This window comes from Procambarus clarkii, chromosome 10 (genome assembly GCF_040958095.1).
Source record: "Procambarus clarkii isolate CNS0578487 chromosome 10, FALCON_Pclarkii_2.0, whole genome shotgun sequence".
NCBI classification, from domain to species: Eukaryota; Metazoa; Arthropoda; class Malacostraca; order Decapoda; family Cambaridae; genus Procambarus; species Procambarus clarkii.
This window is the reverse complement of record NC_091159.1, coordinates 14212860-14232361: the sequence shown is the minus strand read 5'-3', so window position 1 is coordinate 14232361 and position 19502 is coordinate 14212860. Positions and strand designations below refer to the sequence as shown.

The 19502-nt window shown below is 49.7% G+C and overlaps 2 protein-coding genes across 2 annotated transcripts; both read right to left on the bottom strand.

Moving 5' to 3' along the window:
- Positions 1–10077: 10077 nt before the first annotated feature.
- LOC123747886 (uncharacterized) lies at positions 10078–11444 on the bottom strand. Its single transcript, XM_069322139.1, has 2 exons — positions 11411–11444; positions 10078–10760 (listed from the first exon to the last, which is right to left on the bottom strand). The coding sequence occupies exons 1-2, from the start codon at positions 11442–11444 to the stop codon at positions 10078–10080; spliced, it is 717 nt and encodes a 238-aa protein (XP_069178240.1).
- A 6582-nt stretch (positions 11445–18026) lies between these two features.
- On the bottom strand, positions 18027–19145 carry LOC138363144 (uncharacterized). Its single transcript, XM_069322138.1, has one exon. It carries the CDS (start codon positions 19143–19145, stop codon positions 18027–18029), a length of 1119 nt encoding a protein of 372 aa, XP_069178239.1.
- Between the last annotated feature and the right edge of the window lie 357 nt (positions 19146–19502).

Genomic DNA, 19502 nt, shown 5'->3' with positions numbered 1-19502 from the left:
TGACAGTTGACGGGTGGTGGGGATAGTTGACGGGTGGTGGGGACAGTTGACGGGTGGTGTGGATAGTTGACGGGTGGTGTGGATAGTTGACGGGTGGTGTGGATAGTTGACGGGTGGTGGTGACAGTTGACGGGTGGTGTGGATAGTTGACGGGTGGTGGGGATAGTTGACGGGTGGTGTGGATAGTTGACGGGTGGTGTGGATAGTTGACGGGTGGTGGTGACAGTTGACGGGTGGTGTGGATAGTTGACGGGTGGTGGGGATAGTTGACGGGTGGTGACAGTTGACGGGTGGTGTGGATAGTTGACGGGTGGTGGGGACAGTTGACGGGTGGTGTGGGACAGTTGACGGGTGGTGGTGACAGTTGACGGGTGGTGGTGACAGTTGACGGGTGGTGTGGGACAGTTGACGGGTGGTGGGGATAGTTGACGGGTGGTGTGGATAGTTGACGGGTGGTGGGGATAGTTGACGGGTGGTGTGGATAGTTGACGGGTGGTGGGGACAGTTGACGGGTGGTGGTGACAGTTGACGGGTGGTGGTGACAGTTGACGGGTGGTGGTGACAGTTGACGGGTGGTGTGGATAGTTGACGGGTGGTGGTGACAGTTGACGGGTGGCGGTGACAGTTGACAGGTGGTGGGGACAGTTGACAGGCGGTGGTGACAGTTGACGGGTGGCGGTGACAGTTGACAGGTGGTGGGGACAGTTGACAGGTGGTGGGGACAGTTGACGGGTGGTGTGGGACAGTTGACGGGTGGCGGTGACAGTTGACGGGTGGCGGTGACAGTTGACGGGTGGCGGTAACAGTTGACGAGTGGCGGTGACAGTTGACGAGTGGCGGTGACAGTTGACGGGTGGTGGTGACAGTTGACGGGTGGCGGTGACAGTTGACGGGTGGCGGTGACAGTTGACGGGTGGCGGTGACAGTTGACGGGTGGCGGTGACAGTTGACGGGTGGCGGTGACAGTTGACGAGTGGCGGTGACAGTTGACGGGTGGCGGTGACAGTTGACGGGTGGCGGTGACAGTTGACGGGTGGCGGTGACAGTTGACGGGTGGTGGTGACAGTTGACGGGTGGCGGTGACAGTTGACGGGTGGCGGTGACAGTTGACGGGTGGCGGTGACAGTTGACGGGTGGTGGTGACAGTTGACGGGTGGCGGTGACAGTTGACGGGTGGTGGTGACAGTTGACGGGTGGCGGTGACAGTTGACGGGTGGCGGTGACAGTTGACGGGTGGCGGTGACAGTTGACGGGTGGTGGTGACAGTTGACGGGTGGCGGTGACAGTTGACGGGTGGCGGTGACAGTTGACGGGTGGCGGTGACAGTTGACGGGTGGCGGTGACAGTTGACGGGTGGCGGTGACAGTTGACGGGTGGCGGTGACAGTTGACGGGTGGTGGTGACAGTTGACGGGTGGTGGTGACAGTTGACGGGTGGCGGTGACAGTTGACGGGTGGCGGTGACAGTTGACGGGTGGCGGTGACAGGTAAGGCCTCCTGGAGCGTGTTTACCACTAGTGTAACCAGGACTCTGGACAGGAAACTCTTCAAAACTCTGAATACTATTAATATAACTGCGAGGATATAACTACAAACAAATACTAAAAAAGCTGAATCTTCCTACACTTAGAGACGGAGTCGAGGAGACGTGATCACAACATCAAAGATTCTCAGAGAAACGTATATAGTTAAAGTGGACATTGAAACTTAAGAGTAAAACTGCGTTAAAAGGATGTTAAAAAATGATCACTTTGCGGATGATTAATGAGAAAATGGAATAGACTAAATGTAGAATATAATCGTGGTCCTAAATATACTCCCATTAGGGGAGTATATTTAGGTGAGTATACCACCTCTCACCAACACAGTTACAAAATATTCTAACTGGGATTAGAATTAATCTCCCTCAGAATAAGAGACATCAGACTGCATTACCTTTATTTTTTCATAGGATTATCTTGGCTCATCTCCTCCATTATATTTGCATCAATGTGATTGAGCTTCTCCAAAAAAAATACTATCACACGAGGCTGGGAAAATATTATAATCTGTGTGTGTGTATTCACCTAGTTGTATTCACATAGTTGTGCTTGCGTGGTTTGAGCTCTGTTCTTTCGGCAGCCCGCCTCTCAACTCTCAATCAATCAACTGTTACTGGCTACTAATTTTTTTTCGCGCGCACACACACACACACACACACACACACACACACACACACACACACACACACACACACACACACACACACACACACACCTTGGGGGGCCTCGTAGCCTGGTGGATAGCGCGCAGGACTCGTAATTCTGTGGCGCGGGTTCGATTCCCGCACGAGGCAGAAACAAATGGGCAAAGTTTCTTTCACCCTAAGTGCCCCTGTTACCTAGCAGTAAATAGGTACCTGGGAGTTAGTCAGCTGTCACGGGCTGCTTCCTGGTGTGTGTGTGTGTGGTGTGGGGAAAAAAAAAAAGAAAAAAGAAAAGTAGTTAGTAAACAGTTGATTGACAGTTGAGAGGCGGGCCGAAAGAGCAAAGCTCATCCCCCGCAAAAACACAACTAGTAAACACACACACACACACACAATCAAACTTCTCTCTCCCCCCTCTCTCTCCCCCCTCTCTCTCCCCCCTCTATCTCTCTCATAGGGAGAAAACATGAGAAGAGATAAGATACTAACACGGGGAAGCAATCGCATGGAGACAAACATGGGAGGGGCATACTCAGAGGATGGAGAGGAACAGGAAGCCTGGCTTAGGGGAACATTCCAGCACATGTGGGAGGAATTCAGTGAAGGACTGAGGGTAATGAGGGAGACAGTAGCCAACCTGCAGGATGAACTGAGGGCAGCAAAGGAGGAGATAAGAAGCCTGAAGGAGACTCCTGCCCATTACCAGACTCAAACTGTCCCTCAGGAAGTTGGTGATGCTACTGTTGAGGGGATTTCTGCACAACAGCCCTCATTTGCAGAAATGCTTAAAAAGAGCCCTGAAGCTAGGTCTGCAGTTAGGGAAGTTGCCATGGAAGTGGCTTCTTCTCAGGAAACAGCTAGATGTACTAGTCAGCTGATAGAGCGAAAAAGAGCAGTAATAATAGTAGGCATTAAAGAGCAAACAGGGACTGGTCGAGTGGAAAGGAGAGGCAAGGACAAAAATGAAGTTAATGAAATCCTTAAAGGGATAAAGATGGAGAGGGCTGACCAAGATGTTGAAAAGGTTTTCAAGATTGGACGGTACAACAAGGATAGAGACCGTGTGATAAAGGTGGTATTCAAGAGCGAGAGAACATAAGAAGACTTGCTAGCAAGGAAGAGCGAACTAGCAAATGTACAGAGGTTCAAAAAGGTATTCCTGCAGAGGGATATGACAAGGGACGAGAGAGGGAGGGAGGGCAGCAGCCACGAGGAGGAAGCACAGGGAGAAAGAAAGGAATCAGGGAGCCTCAACTCCGAGCCCTACAATCCCAGAGGGGAGCGGGGAACCCTCCTCCAGCAGCTCAACAGACACAGTGAGAGAAGTACCTCCCCCATCCTCCTCCCAATAGATGCCCTTCCTGCCCCAACCCCTGGTGCCCAAGGTGTCCACCTTGGGCACCCTCCCCAGGATCTCCCTTCTCCCCCCCCAAGCCCTCCCTAATCCTCCATGCCCTCCCTTCTCCCCCACCCCCAAGCCCTCCATTTTTCCCCACCCCCCTAAGCCCTCCAGTATCCTCCACCCTCCTGAGCCCTCCATTCTCCCCTACTCTCCTCAACCCTCCCTTTTTCTTCATCCCCTCAGCACTCTCTATCCCCCAACCTCCCCCCCAAACCCTCCATCCTTTTATGACCCCCCAAGCCCCCCATTCCCCCTTCATTTCCCTAAGCCCTCCCTCCTCCCATACTCCCCCCCCAAGCCTCCCCCTTCTCCCACACTCTCCAAAGCCTTCCCTTCTCACCCCCCAGTCTCCCCAGCTCACCCCTCCAAGCCCTCTTTTCTCCCCAACCCCCCCAAGCCCTCCCTCCTACACCACCCTCCCGGTACAAGGATTCTCCCAGCCCCCGCACACCCCAGACCCCCCAGGTTCCCCTTCATAGGCCCTCCCATCCCGGTCCCTCCCTGTTTCCCTGCTTCAGGGGAAGCAATAGGATCTGAAAAAGGACAGAAGAGAGTCAGCTTCAGGGTGATGTACTCGAACATAGATGGGATCACCAGCAAGACAAGTGAACTACGGGAAAGAACACAAGAAGTGAACGCAGATGTAATCGGACTCACAGAAACAAAACTCTCAGGCATCATAACAAATGCGGTGTTTTCCCAGGACCACACTGTAATAAGGAAAGAGAGGGAAGGACGGGGAGGAGGTGGAGTGGCCCTACTAATGAGAAAGGAATGGAGCTTCATGAAGATGGTCATCCCGGGCTGCGAGGGATTCAGAGACTACATAACAGGCACCATGACATTGGGAGGACCAAAAGTAGTAGTAGCAGTGATATATAACCCTCCACCAAATGACAGAAGACCAAGGCAAGCGTATGACAACAACAACATGGCAGTTAACACTATTATTGAGAGGGCAGCCTCTGCTGCCTGTAGAAATAGATCCCATCTGCTCATCATGGGAGACTTCAGTCACGGAAGGATAGACTGGGAGAACAAGGAACCGCATGGAGGAGAGGATACATGGAGAGTCAAACTAATGGAGGTGGCGACAAGAAACTTTCTAAGCCAACATGTCAGGGAACCCACTAAGATTAGAGGAAATGATGAACCAGCGAGACTCGACCTAGTCTTCACTCTGAACGACTCCGACATAAGGGAAATCGGCTATGAGGCCCCAGTAGGAATGAGCGACCACAGTGTACTGGCATTTGAGTATCTGGTTGAGGAAGGGTTATTGAACTCGAGGAGGGGTACTGGAAACAAAAAAACTGGCATTCCGAAAGGGAAACTATGAGAGTTAAGAAAATTCCTAACAGATATAACATGGGAAACAGAGCTCAGGGGATAGACGTCATCATGCAGAAGTGCAAAGAAGCAGCAAACAAGTTTGTCCCAGTCCAAAAGGAAAACAATGAAATGAAGATGAGAAACCCATGGTTTAATCAGAGATGTAGGCTAGCTAAGCAGCAAAGTAAAGGGCTTGGAGAAACTATAGGAATAACAGGACACTTGAGAGCAGAGAAAGATACAAGAGTGCCAGGAATGAATATGTCAGGATGAGAAGAGAGGCAGAAAGATAATACGAAAATGATATTGCAAGGCAAAGACTCAACCTAAATTGCTGCATAGCCACATCAGGAGAAAAACAACAGTAAAGGAACAGGTAATGAATATAAGGATAGCGGCAGAAGGATTCACTACAAACGAGAAGGAAGTGTGTGAGGAACTGAATAAGAAATTCCAGGAGGTCTTCACCTTAGAGCAAGGCGAGATTTCAGAGATAAGAGAGGGAATAGTTAACCAGGAACCACTAGAAGAGTTTGAGATTACCAGTGGGGAAGTAAATAAGTGTTTACTAGAGTTGGATGTGACAAAGGCTATAGGCCCAGATGGAATCTCCCCTTGGATACTAAGGAAAGGAGCAGAAGCACTGTGTCTGCCACTCTCCATAGTGTATAACAAATCACTGGCAACATGGGAACTGCCAGAAATTTGGAAGGCAGCTAATGTAGTTCCAATATACAAGAAAGGGGATAGACAGGAGGCACTGAACTACAGGCCAGTGTCCCTAACCTGCATACCATGCAAGCTGATGGAGAAGATTATGCGAAGAATGCTAGTGGAACATCTGGAGCGAAAGAACTTTGTAACACAGCATCAACATGGGTTCTGGGATGCAAGTCCTGCCTCACAGGGCTAATTGAATTCTACGATCAGGCAAGAAAGAGACAGGTGGGCAGACTGCATATTTTTGGATTGTCAAAAAGCCTTTGATACAGTACCACACAAAAGCCTAGTGAAAAAACTGGAGATGCAGGCTGGAGTGAAAGGGAAGGTACTCCGTTGGATACGGGAGTACCTAAGTAACAGAAGACAACGAGTCACTGTGAGGGGTGAGGTCTTGGATTGGCGTTACGTCACAAGTGGAGTCCCGCAGGGGTCAGTCCTTGGAACTATACTGTTTCTGATATATGTAAATGATCTCCCAAAGGGTATAGAATCGTTTCTCTCAGTGTTTGCTGATGATGCAAAACTTATGAGGAGGATTGAAACAGAAGATGATAGTAGGAGGCTACAGGACGATCTAGACAGACTGAATGAATATTCCAACAAATGGCTGCTAAAGTTTAACCCGAGTAAATGCAAAGTAATGAAACTAGGCAGTGGAAACAGGAGGCCCAGACACAAGATACAGAATAGGAGATGAAGTACTTAATGAAACGGAAAGAGAGAAAGATCTAGGAATTGATATCACACCAAACCTGTCTCCTGAAGCCCACATAAAAAGAATAACGTCTGCGGCATATGCGAGGCTGGCTAACATCAGAACAGCGTTCAGGAACCTGTGTAAGGAATCGTTCAGAATCTTGTACACCACATACGTAAGACCAATCCTGGAATATGCGGCTCCAGCATGGAGCCCGTACCTTGTCAAGCACAAGATGAAGCTGGAAAAAGTTCAAAGGTATGCCACTAGACTAGTCCCAGAACTAAGAGGCATGAGTTACGAGGAAAGGCTGCGGGAAATGCACCTTACGACACTGGAAGACAGAAGAGTGAGGGAAGACATGATCACTACCTACAAAATCCTCAGGGGAATTGACGGGGTAGACTTAGGATAAACTATTCAACACTGGTGGTACGCGAACAAAGGGACACAGGTGGAAACTGAGTACCCAAACGAGCCACAGGGACGTTACAAGGAACTTTTTTAGTGTCAGAGTAGTTAACGGATGGAATGCATTAGGCAGCGATGTGGTGGAGGCAGATTCCATACACAGCTTGAAATGTAGATATGATAGAGCCCAATAGGCTCAGGAATTTGTACACCAGTTGATTGACAGTTGAGAGACGGGACCAAAGAGCCAAAGCTCAACCCCCGCAAGCACAATTAGGTGAGTAAACACACACACACACACACACACACACACACACAATTAGGTGAGTACAATTAGGTGAGTACACACACACACACACACACACACACACACACACACACACACACACACACACACACACACACACACACATACACACACACACACACACATACACACACACACACACACACACACACACACACACACACACACACACACACACACACACACACACACACACACACACACACACACACACACACACACACGTTCGTAAGTACTTGCGTAACTGCTTCGTGAATCTTGCTCCAGGGAGTTAGAGAATTGTTGTGGGGTTGCACCCTGGGTACAGGTCAGTAGATGAGCATGTTGGATGTCAACAAGCCTGAGAACACGCTCCCTGTCTTCGCCAAACATTCTGTTTAAGAAATATATATTTATATGTTACGTTTACAAGATTGTATTATCCATCAGCGGATAGGTAATGGATAGTCTTAGCGCGGTGACCGCGGAGGAACACAGAGACCTCAGGTGTTCACAGGTGTACACAGGTGTGGAGGGCAACACTCCACACCTGTGTATAGGTTAATAAGAGCGAGGAGCAGCACACCATTTATTGTTAGGGCGTGGGCGTGTCCGTGGGCGTGGGCGTGTGTGTGTGTGTGTGTGTGTGTGTGTGTGTGTGTGTGTGTGTGTGTGTGTGTGTGTGTGTGTGTGTGTGTGTGTGTGTGTGTGTGTGGGCGCCACTGCCAAACAGGTATAAAACATGATGATTGCAACAATCTCCTCCCCCCCCCCGCCAGTCGGGTCAGCAAAACCACCCTAACATTAATGTTAACAAATCTAACCAAGAATATCATGAATTACATTGAATTGGCCTTTGTTATTATATATATAATCTGCATGATGATGATTTGGGTGGGATAACACCTGTTATCATTTGTGTTGGTGCCTTTCACTGATGGTCTGTTCTCTCCCCAGGTGAGTGTGGGCCTGGCGCCAGTATTCATCTCTGAGTGTACGGTAGGTTGAGCTTCCTGAGTGGCCAGGGAGTTGTGGGTTTTCTGAGTGACCAGCAAGGGTAAGGGGGCACCTAGCCAGATAGGGTAGGGGGATCCCCGGCTAGCAAGGGTAAAGGGGTACCTGGCCAGATAGGAAAACAATGCACCTAGCCAGCTAGGTAAGGGCCTCCTAGCCATCGAGGCTAGGCACCGCACCACTTCCTAAGATGCTTGAGAACGTCGGGAACAAACGTAGCCGGTAGCAGTTCCTGGTTCCTTAATGTGGTCTTGAGGTGAGCGCACGAGCTCCTTAAGACCAGCCCAGCAGGCGCCTCGCCACAGCAGCCAACCCACAATAACAGACTCTGAGCTTATATCTTGAGGTTATCTTGAGATGATTTCGGGGCTTTTTAGTGTCCCCGTGGCCCAGTCCTCGACCAGGCCTCCACCCCCAGGAAGCAGCCCGTGACAGCTGACTAACACCCAGGTACCTATTTTACTGCTAGGTAACAGGGGTAGAGCTTATATACAAAAGCTTTATTTTTTGTTCAGGTGACTTCTTACACACGCATCAACGTCCTCAGACGTCTTGAGTCTGTGCTCACCTGGCTGTGCTTACAGGGTCCCCGCATGTGCTCTTGGGCCCCGCCTTTCGACTATCATTAATTCAGTGTTTTTTCACTCGTTCTTCTTATTATATTTACATTTAAACCTGTGTATCGAACAGGCTTCGACACCTTCCTCATCTACTCCATTCTACTCTTGTACCAAAGAGCCAGAGCTCGACCCCCGCAAGCACAACTAGGTGAGGACATATTTACAATTCTGAGACCGAAAACATATCTTAGATTAGATTAGATTAAATTTTTTATTCAGGTAAAGGTACATACATTGAAGATGAGTTACAAACATAATGTTGGATTTAAAGATACAGCTAATACATACAATACCTAAAGCCACTAGTATGCATAGCGTTTCGGACACATGTGACTCATCTGTGTTTCCAGTTATGTCCTCTCGCTGTCTCGTTTTACTATTCCTTAATTGGAACATTCCTTCTGTATCTACTGTGTCAATTCCCCTTAATATCTTGCATGTCGTAATCATGTCTGCCCTATTCCTTGCTTCCTTCCTCCAGTGTAGTGAGATCCAGGTCCTCAAGTCTTCATAGCTCAGGAACGAGACTTGTTTTATATATTTTTTACTTTTTTCAAGGTTTATTTTGTATTTCTTTAGGTAGGGGTACCATGCTGGTGCAGCATACTCAATAACAGGTCTCACAGGGGATGTATACAGCGCTGGGAAGGGATCTTTGTCCAAGTTGGTGAAGGATAACGGGACGTTTGTCAGTATGGGGCCACGAAAGCCTGGTGGATAGCGCGCAGGACTCGTAATTCTGTGGCGCGGGTTCGATTCCCGCACGAGGCAGAAACAAATGGGCAAAGTTTCTTTCACCCTAAGTGCCCCTGTTACCTAGCAGTAAATAGGTACTCGGGAGTTAGTCAGCTGTCACGGGCTGCTTCCTGGGGGTGGAGGCCTGGTCGAGGACCGGGCCGCGGGGACACTAAAAAGCCCCGAAATCATCTCAAGATAACCTCAAGATGGTATATGGTGCCCTCGTTATCCTTCTGCTGTGTCTCTGGTGTTTGGTCTCCAGTTATGTCCACTCTTAAGTCTTTCTCTGTTCACAAGTTGCAAGTTGTCTTCCCTTCATCCCATACTGTATATGAAGTCTTCTTCCTCAAACTCCTATCCTCATAACCTTGCAGTTGTCAGGATTAAAGTCTAGTCGCCATTTCTCACACCATCTGTGGAGACTGTCTAATCCATCCTGAATGTAACGCAGTCCTCCTCGGTTCTGATTCGCCTGTTTAGCTTCGCATCGTCAGCAAACATGGATAAGGATGAGCTTGCTTTTCTGTCTCTTTCTGTCTCTGTCTGTCAGTCTTGTCCTCCTCCCTCTCTCTCTTTACCTTCCGCTCTTTGTCGCTGTCTGTTTCTTATTGTTCTACCATCGGCGAGGGAGCCGTGTGGCTGTAGTCAGGTGGAGAAGAAGGGGATATGCTTAATCAGCAGGTAAAGCTTGGCTGAGAGCCTGGCAAGGTGTGGCGAGGCGTGGAGAGGCCTGGGGAGTTGTGGCGAGGCGTAGTGAGGCGTGGGGAGGCATGGGGGAGGCGTGGGGAGACGTGGGAAGGCCTGGCGAGGCGTGGGGAGGCGTGGGGAGGCGTGGGGAGGCGTGGGGAGGCGTGGGGAGGCGTGGGGAGGCGTTGGGAGGCGTAGAGAGGCGTGGGGAGGCGTGGGGAGGCGTGGGGAAGCGTGGGGAGGCGTGGAGAGGCGTGGGGAGGCATGGGGAGGCGTGCGGAGGCGTAGAGAGGCGTGGAAAGGCATGGGGAGACGTGCGGAGGCGTGGGGAGGCGTGGGGAGGCGTAGAGAGGCGTGGGGAGGCGTGGGGAGGCGTGGAGAGGCATGGGGAGACGTGGGGAGGCCTGGCGAGGCGTGGCGAGGCTTGGGGAGGCGTGGGGAGGCGTGGAGAGGCGTGGAGAGGCGTGGGGAGGCGTGGAGAGGCGTGGAGAGGCGTGGAGGAGGCATGGCGAGGCGTCGGGGAGGCGTGGGGAGGCGTGGAGAGGCGTGGGGAGGCGTGGGGAGGCGTGGAGAGGCGTGGAGAGGCGTGGGGAGGCGTGGGGAGGCGTGGGGAGGCGTGGAGAGGCGTGGGGAGGCGTGGAGAGGCGTGGGGAGGCGTGGGGAGGTCTAGCGAGGCGTGGGGAGATAGCCCTCGCTTCCTCTCTCCTTCCCAATTCACTCCCCCCTTTCTTCACTACCTAATTATTTTCCTCTTTGACTTTACTCCTTTCATCTCTCCATGCCTCTTCCGGTGGAGATGGACTTCCTTTCCTTTTCCCTCCCTCCCTCCCTCCCTCCCTCCCCTTCCCTTCCTCCCTTCCCTTCCCGGTACATCCGCATCAGAAAGGATAAATCGATGTCCATTAATTGACACTGATGACTGAGGTGCGGGCGGCCACCTCCTTCGTCACGACAACCTCCCTCATAACCCTCCCTCACAATCCCAGTCACAACCCCTCACAATCCCAGTCACAGCCCCCTCACAATCCCAGTCACAGCCCCCTCACAATCCCAGTCACAACTCCCTCACAATCCCAGTCATGATCCGTCACAATCCCAGTCACGATCCGTCACAATCCCAGTCACAACCCCCTCACAATCCCAGTGACAACCACTCACAATCCCAGTCACTACCTCCTCACAATCCCAGTCACAGCCCACTCACAATCCCAGTCACAACCCCCTCACAATCCCAGTCGTGATCCGTCACAATCCCAGTCACGATCCGTCACAATCCCAGTCACAACCCCCTCACAATCCAGGTGACAACCACTCACAATCCCAGTCACGATCCGTCACAATTCCAGTCATGATCCGTCACAATCCCAGTCATGATCCGTCACAATTCCAGTCATGATCCGTCACAATCCTAGTCACAACCCCCTCACAATCCCAGTCATGATCCGTCACAATCCCAGTCATGATCCGTCACAATCCCAGTCATGATCCGTCACAATTCCAGTCATGATCCGTCACAATCCTAGTCACAACCCCCTCACAATCCCAGTCATGATCCGTCACAATCCCAGTCATGATCCGTCACAATCCCAGTCATGATCCGTCACAATTCCAGTCATGATCCGTCACAATCCTAGTCACAACCCCCTCACAATCCCAGTCATGATCCGTCACAATCCCAGTCATGATCCGTCACAATCCCAGTCATGATCCGTCACAATCCCAGTCATGATCCGTCACAATCCCAGTCATGATCCGTCACAATCCCAGTCATGATCCGTCACAATCCCAGTCATGTGTCCGTCTCACAATCCTAGTCGTAATCCAAGCCACTTTCCCAGCCATAATATAAATTACAATCCCACGGCACACGCCAGCAGCATATGCAAGTACACGGTACACACACACACACACACACACACACACACACACACACACACACACACACACACACACACACACACACACACACACACACACACACACACACACACACACACACACACACACACACACACTCACACACACACACACACACACACTCACACACACACTCACACACACACACACACACAACTTTTTTAGTGTCAGAGTGGTTGACAAATGGAATGCATTAGGGGGTGATGTGGTGGAGGCTCACTCCATACACAGTTTCAAGTGTAGATATGACAGAGCCCGATAGGCTCAGGAATCTGTACACCTGTTGATTGACGGTTGAGAGGCGGGACCAAAGAGCCAGAGCTCAACCCCCGCAAACACAACTAGGTGAGTACAACTAGGTGAGTACACACACACACACACACAAAGAGCCAGAGCTCAACCCCCGCAAGCACAACTAGGTGAGTACACACATATAAATTATACAATAATAATAAATCCCATATAATTGGCCATCGCGACTATTACCGTAATACCCAGGCTATTAACTTCAATTAATAATTATGTCTGACCTTGTTGTAGACCAGGAAAGAAAACGGAGGATATTGTTTTTTGTTTACAAGGAAATTACAGGTATTTGGTGCGGTGATATTTTCTTAGTGTATCCGTTGTGGCCATCCGTTGTAGGGCCGGTCGGCCGAGCGGACAGCACGCTGGACTTGTGATCCTGTGGTCCCGGGTTCGATCCCGGGTGCCGGCGAGAAACAATGGGCAGAGTTTCTTTCACTCAATGCCCCTGTTACCTAGTAGTAAATAGGTACCAGGGTGTTAGTCAGCTGTCACGGGCTGCTTCCTGGTGGTGGAGGCTAACAAGAACTGTTTAAGGAGTTTTTATTATTATTATTATTTTCTACCACAGACGTGGCCACACATTGACAATGCTAATCAGCATATATACATTTTCTTCTGTCTTTTAAGGAGAGTGACATAGCGGACTCTATTTCTCATAAATGATAGAACAAGTCAGTAATATGATGGGGAATAGAAAATTTGGACTCTTGTTCTCGAAACAGACTAGAAGTGAACCATTTTGTGTGTGTGTGTGTGTGTGTGTGTGTGTGTGTGTGTGTGTGTGTGTGTGTGTGTGTGTGTGTGTGTGTGTGTGTGTGTGTGTACTCACCTAGTTGTGTTTGCGGGGGTTGAGCTCTGGCTCTTTGGTCCCGCCTCTCAACCGTCAATCAACAGGTGTACAGATTCCTGAGCCTATCGGGCTCTGTCATATCTACACTTGAAACTGTGTATGGAGTGAGCCTCCACCACATCACCCCCTAATGCATTCCATTTGTCAACCACTCTGACACTAAAAAAGTTCTTTCTAATATCTCTGTGGCTCATTTGGGCACTCAGTTTCCACCTGTGTCCCCTTGTGCGTGTTCCCCTTGTGTTAAATAGACTGTCTTTATCTACCCTATCAATCCCCTTCAGAATCTTGAATGTGGTGATCATGTCCCCCCTAACTCTTCTGTCTTCCAGCGAAGTGAGGTTTAATTCCCGTAGTCTCTCCTCGTAGCTCATACCTCTCAGCTCGGGTACTAGTCTGGTGGCAAACCTTTGAATCTTTTCCAGTTTAGTCTTATCCTTGACTAGATATGGACTCCATGCTGGGGCTGCATACTCCAGGATTGGCCTGACATATGTGGTATACAAAGTTCTGAATGATTCTTTACACAAGTTTCTGAATGCCGTTCGTATGTTGGCCAGCCTAGCATATGCCGCTGATGTTATCCGCTTGATATGTGCTGCAGGAGACAGGTCTGGCGTGATATCAACCCCCAAGTCTTTTTCCTTCTCTGACTCCTGAAGAATTTCCTCTCCCAGATGATACCTTGTATCTGGCCTCCTGCTCCCTACACCTATCTTCATTACATTACATTTGGTTGGGTTAAACTCTAACAACCATTTGTTCGACCATTCCTTCAGCTTGTCTAGGTCTTCTTGAAGCCTCAAACAGTCCTCTTCTGTTTTAATCCTTCTCATAATTTTAGCATCGTCCGCAAACATTGAGAGAAATGAATCGATACCCTCCGGGAGATCATTTACATATATCAGAAACAAGATAGGACCGAGTACAGAGCCCTGTGGGACTCCACTGGTGACTTCACGCCAATCGGAGGTCTCACCCCTCACCGTAACTCTCTGCTTCCTATTGCTTAGATACTCCCTTATCCACTGGAGCACCTTACCAGCTACACCTGCCTGTCTCTCCAGCTTATGTACCAGCCTCTTATGCGGTACTGTGTCAAAGGCTTTCCGACAATCCAAGAAAATGCAGTCCGCCCAGCCCTCTCTTTCTTGCTTAATCTGTGTCACCTGATCGTAGAATTCTATCAAGCCTGTAAGGCAAGATTTACCCTCCCTGAATCCATGTTGGCGATTTGTCACGAAGTCCCTTCTCTCCAGATGTGTTACCAGGTTTTTTCTCACGATCTTCTCCATCACCTTGCATGGTATACAAGTCAAGGACACTGGCCTGTAGTTCAGTGCCTCTTGTCTGTCGCCCTTTTTGTATATTGGGACCACATTCGCCGTCTTCCATATTTCTGGTAGGTCTCCCGTCTCTAGTGATTTACTATACACTATGGAGAGTGGCAAGCAAAGTGCCTCTGCACACTCTTTCAGTACCCTGTGTGTGTGTGTGTGTGTGTGTGTGTGTGTGTGTGTGTGTGGAATAGTCAGTGCTTCGTTCTATCGTGCATAGTAGTCATTGGTACTTACATGGACTTACTACCATTCGTGTTAGTTACAAGTACTATCGTCTGTGTAACTAATTTGGGGGGTCATGGGGGACACGTGGGTAATTACAGCTGAAGAATGCCATTAGCTGTCTTTTATATTGAAACTGACACCATAGAAATGACGATCATCAGCAGTGCTTCTGTATTCCCACTTTGTGTACTCAGTACCCTGTATTCCTACATCCATTAGCCCCCCCCCCAAACCTCGAATCACCATCTGTAGTACCACTAACAACCCTACCACATACCTTCGTCACCACTACACCCCACAAGCAACCACCCATACCACAACCAGCACACCACTACTCGCATCTCTCAACACACCCTGGTATACACCCCCTCCCCCCACGTACACCTGTCACCAGTACACCCCCCCCCCACGTACACCTGTCACCAGTACACCCCCCCCCACCACCACACCCAATATACAAGAAGGGGGATAGACAGGAGGCACTGAACTACAGGCCAGTGTCCCTAACCTGCATACCATGCAAGCTGATGGAGAAGATTGTGCGAAAAAAGCTAGTGGAACATCTGGAGCAAAGGAACTTTGTGACACAGCATCAACATGGGTTAAGGGATGGCAAGTCCTGCCTCACAGGATTAACTGAATTCTACGACCAGGCAACAAAAATCAGGTAAGAAAGAGAGGGGTGGGCAGACTGCATATTTTTGGATTGCCAGAAAGTCTTCACAAGAGTGAAGACTTTCACTCAGTGAAAAGTGAAATACTTCACACAGTACCACACAAGAGGCTAGTGAAAAAGCTGAAGATGTAGGCAGAAGTGAAAGGGAAGGTACTCCATTCAATAAGGGAGTACTTAAGTAACAGAAAACAGCGAGTCAGTGTGAGGGGTGAGGTATCAGAGTGGCGAGACTTCACCAGTGGAGTCCCTCAGGGATCAGTTCTCGGACCTATACTGTTTCTGATATATGTAAATTATCTCTAAGAGGGTATAGAATCGTTCCTCTCATTGTTTGCTGATGATGCAAAAAATATGAGGAGGATTAAGACGGAGGAAGACAGTATGAGACTACAAGATGATCTAGAAAAACTGAATGAATGGTCCAACAAATGGCTACTAAAGTTCAACCCGAGTAATTGTAAGGTAATGAAACTAGGCAGTGGAAAAAGGAGGCCAGACACAGGATACAAAATGGGAGATGAAGTCCTTCATGGAACGGACATGGGGAGGCGTGGAGAGGAGAGAAAGAAAGGACAGAGAGAAAGAACCAGGAGTTAATATCACACCAAACCCGTCTCCTGAATCCCACAAAAAATAAATAACATCTGCGGCATATGCGAGGCTGGCTAACATCAGAACTGCCTTCAGGAACCTGTGCAAGGAATCATTCAGAACCTTATATACCACATATGTAAGACCAATCCTGGATTATGCAGCCCCAGCATGGAGCCCGTACCTTGTCAAACACAAGACGAAGCTGGAAAAGGTTCAGAGGTATGCCACTAGGCTAGTCCCAGAACTAAGAGGCATGAGTTACGAGGAAAAGCTGCGTGAAATGCACCTCACGATACTGAAAGACAGAAGAGTAAGGGTAGACATGATCACTATCTACAAAATTCTCAGAGGAATTGACAGGGTAGATGAAGATAAACTGTTTAACACAGGTTGTACGCAAACTAGGGGACACAGGTGGAAACTGAGTACCCAAATGTGTCACAGGGACGTTAGAAAGAACTTTTTCAGTGTCAGAGTAGTTAAAAAGTGGAATGCATTAGGCAGTAATGTGGTGGAGGCTGACTCCATACACAGTTTCAAATGTAGATATGATAGAGCCCAGTAGGCTCAGGAACCTGTACACCAGTTGATTGACAGTTGAGAGGCGGGACCAAAGAGCCAAAGCTCAACCCCCGCAAGCACAACTAGGTGAGTACACCCGTGCCAGACAACCCCAGTCCTCAGGCCACCTCGGAGGACGAGGTGAGCGTGGCAGCTCGTCCTCGAGGGTAAACAATGGCCTCGAGAACCTTGCCAGACAAGGTCCTCCTTCACCTGATCCTTCCCCTCTGGCTGATGAGATGTGTTGCCTGATGGACGCTCTCTCTCTCTCTCTCTCTCTCTCTCTCTCTCTCTCTCTCTCTCTCTCTCTCTCTCTCTCTCTCTCTCTCTCTCTCTCTCTCTCTCTCTCTCTCTCTCTCTCTCTCTCTCTCTCTCTCTCTGTCTCTGTCTCTCTCTCTCTCTCTCTCTCTCTCTCTCTCTCTCTCTCTCTCTCTCTCTCTCTCTCTCTCTCTCTCTCTCCCTCTCTCTCTCTCCCTCTCTCTCTCTCTACCTCCCTCCCTCCCTCATCTCTTCTCATCTTCCCTCACTCCCTTCCTTTCCTTCATCTTTCTTTCATTCTCTTCCTTCATTCTCTTCACCCTTCCTTCCACACTGTTTAGTGTCTATCCTGCTTCCTCAGAATTATCGCGCAGTGTTGCCATACACGCGGGGTGCTCACTTTAAGGCGATTTGTTGCACTTAAGCTGGAATACAATATTACTTGTGACGCAATACACACGCGGCCGCCATGCCCGCATTTATACGTGCAAGGACACACACACACACACACACACACACATACACACATACAGAGAGAGAGAGAGAGAGAGAGAGAGAGAGAGAGAGAGAGAGAGAGAGAGAGAGAGAGAGAGAGAGGGGGGGGGGGGCACACACACACACAGGGTGGATTCTGAGTTTATAAAACTATTCCTATTACTTGTATAGGGATATACCTGACCTAGGAACAAGGGTCTGACCTTCGATCAGTTGTGAGGAGGTAATGTATCTAGCTACATTATTATTATTGTCGCAGAGGGAGTTGTTAGCTTCAATGTTATGTCAACATTGCACAGTCATGGCGTTGCAATATTTAAATGTCCCATTGTGAGTGTGTATGTGTGTTTTAATGGTACTACGAGAGTGTATGTGTGTTTTAATGGTACTACGAGTGTGTATGTGTGTTTTAATGGTACTACGAGTGTGTATGTGTGTTTTAATGGTACTACGAGTGTGTATGTGTGTTTTAATGGTACTACGAGAGTGTATGTGTGTTTTAATGGTACTACGAGAGTGTATGTGTTTTAATGGCATTACGTGTGCTTGGTGTAGCCCGTTCACTACATATTCACTACTCCGTAACAAATACGACTGTTTAACCTAACCAGAAACGTACGAACCCAAACAACCCACCAAACCTATCGAGACTGTTGTGTAGCAAACGTCAGTATTACGACGTTTTAATTTGATACTAATACGTCACATTACTGACGGATTGGTTTGTTGACGTTTGTCCCGCTTCTGCAAGTGACGTCATCATGGCGGGATATTCCAACCAGCTGAGGAGCCAATGGGGTGTCTTCTTTCATCCTGAACACCCCAGGAGCCAATGGGGTGTCTTCTTTCATCCTGAACACCCCAGGAGCCAATGGGCGGCCTCCTTTCATCCTGAATACTCCAGAAGCCAATGGGCGGCCTTCTTTCATCCTCAACACCCCAGGAGCCAATGGGCGGTCTTCTTTCATCCTGAACACTCCAGAAGCCAATGGGGTGTCTTCTTTCATCCTGAACACCCCAGGAGCCAATGGGGTGTCTTCTTTCATCCTGAACACCCCAGGAGCCAATGGGGTGTCTTCTTTCATCCTGAACACCCCAGGAGCCAATGGGGTGTCTTCTTTCATCCTGAACACCCCAGGAGCCAATGGGGTGTCTTCTTTCATCCTGAACACCCCAGGAGCCAATGGGCGGCCTTCTTTCATCCTGAACATCCCAGGAGCCAATGGGCGGTCTTCTTTCATCCTGAACACCCCAGGAGCCAATGGGGTGTCTTCTTTCATCCTGAACACCCCAGGAGCCAATGGGCGGTCTTCTTTCATCCTGAACACCCCAGGAGCCAATGAGCGGTCTTCTTTCATCCTGAACACCCCAGGAGCCAATGGGGTGTCTTCTTTCATCCTGAACACCCCAGGAGCCAATGGGCGGTCTTCTTTCATCCTGAACACCCCAGGAGCCAATGGGCGGTCTTCTTTCATCCTGAACACCCCAGGAGCCAATGGGGTGTCTTCTTTCATCCTGAACACCCCAGGAGCCAATGGGCGGTCTTCTTTCATCCTGAACACCCCAGGAGCCAATGGGCGGTCTTCTTTCGTCCTGAACACCCCAGGAGCCAATGAGCGGTCTTCTTTCATCCTGAACACCCCAGGAGCCAATGAGCGGTCTTCTTTCATCCTGAACACTCCAGGAGTCAATGGGCGGTCTTCTTTCATCCTGAACACCCCAGGAGCCAATGAGCGGTCTTCTTTCATCCTGAACACTCCAGGAGTCAATGGGCGGTCTTCTTTCATCCTCAACACCCCAGGAGCCAATGAGCGATCTTCTTTCATCCTGAACATCCCAGGAACCAATCAGTGCTCGTCCTTTCATCTCCACCATCTCCACCGATCGGCTCCATGGGAGTCGGTCGACCGAGCGAACAGGACGCTGGACTTGTGATCCTGTGGTCCCGGGTTCGATCCCGGGCGCCGGCGAGAAACAATGGGCAGAGTTTCTTTCACCCTATGCCCCTGTTACCTAGCAGTAAAATAGGTACCTGGGTGTTAGTCAGCTGTCACGGGCTGCTTCCTGGGGGTGGAGGCCTGGTCGAGGACCGGGCCGCGGGGACACTAAAGCCCCGAAATCATCTCAAGATAACCTCCACTAGCCACAGTTGTTCATCGCTACGTGTGAACTGTTCAGCGTCG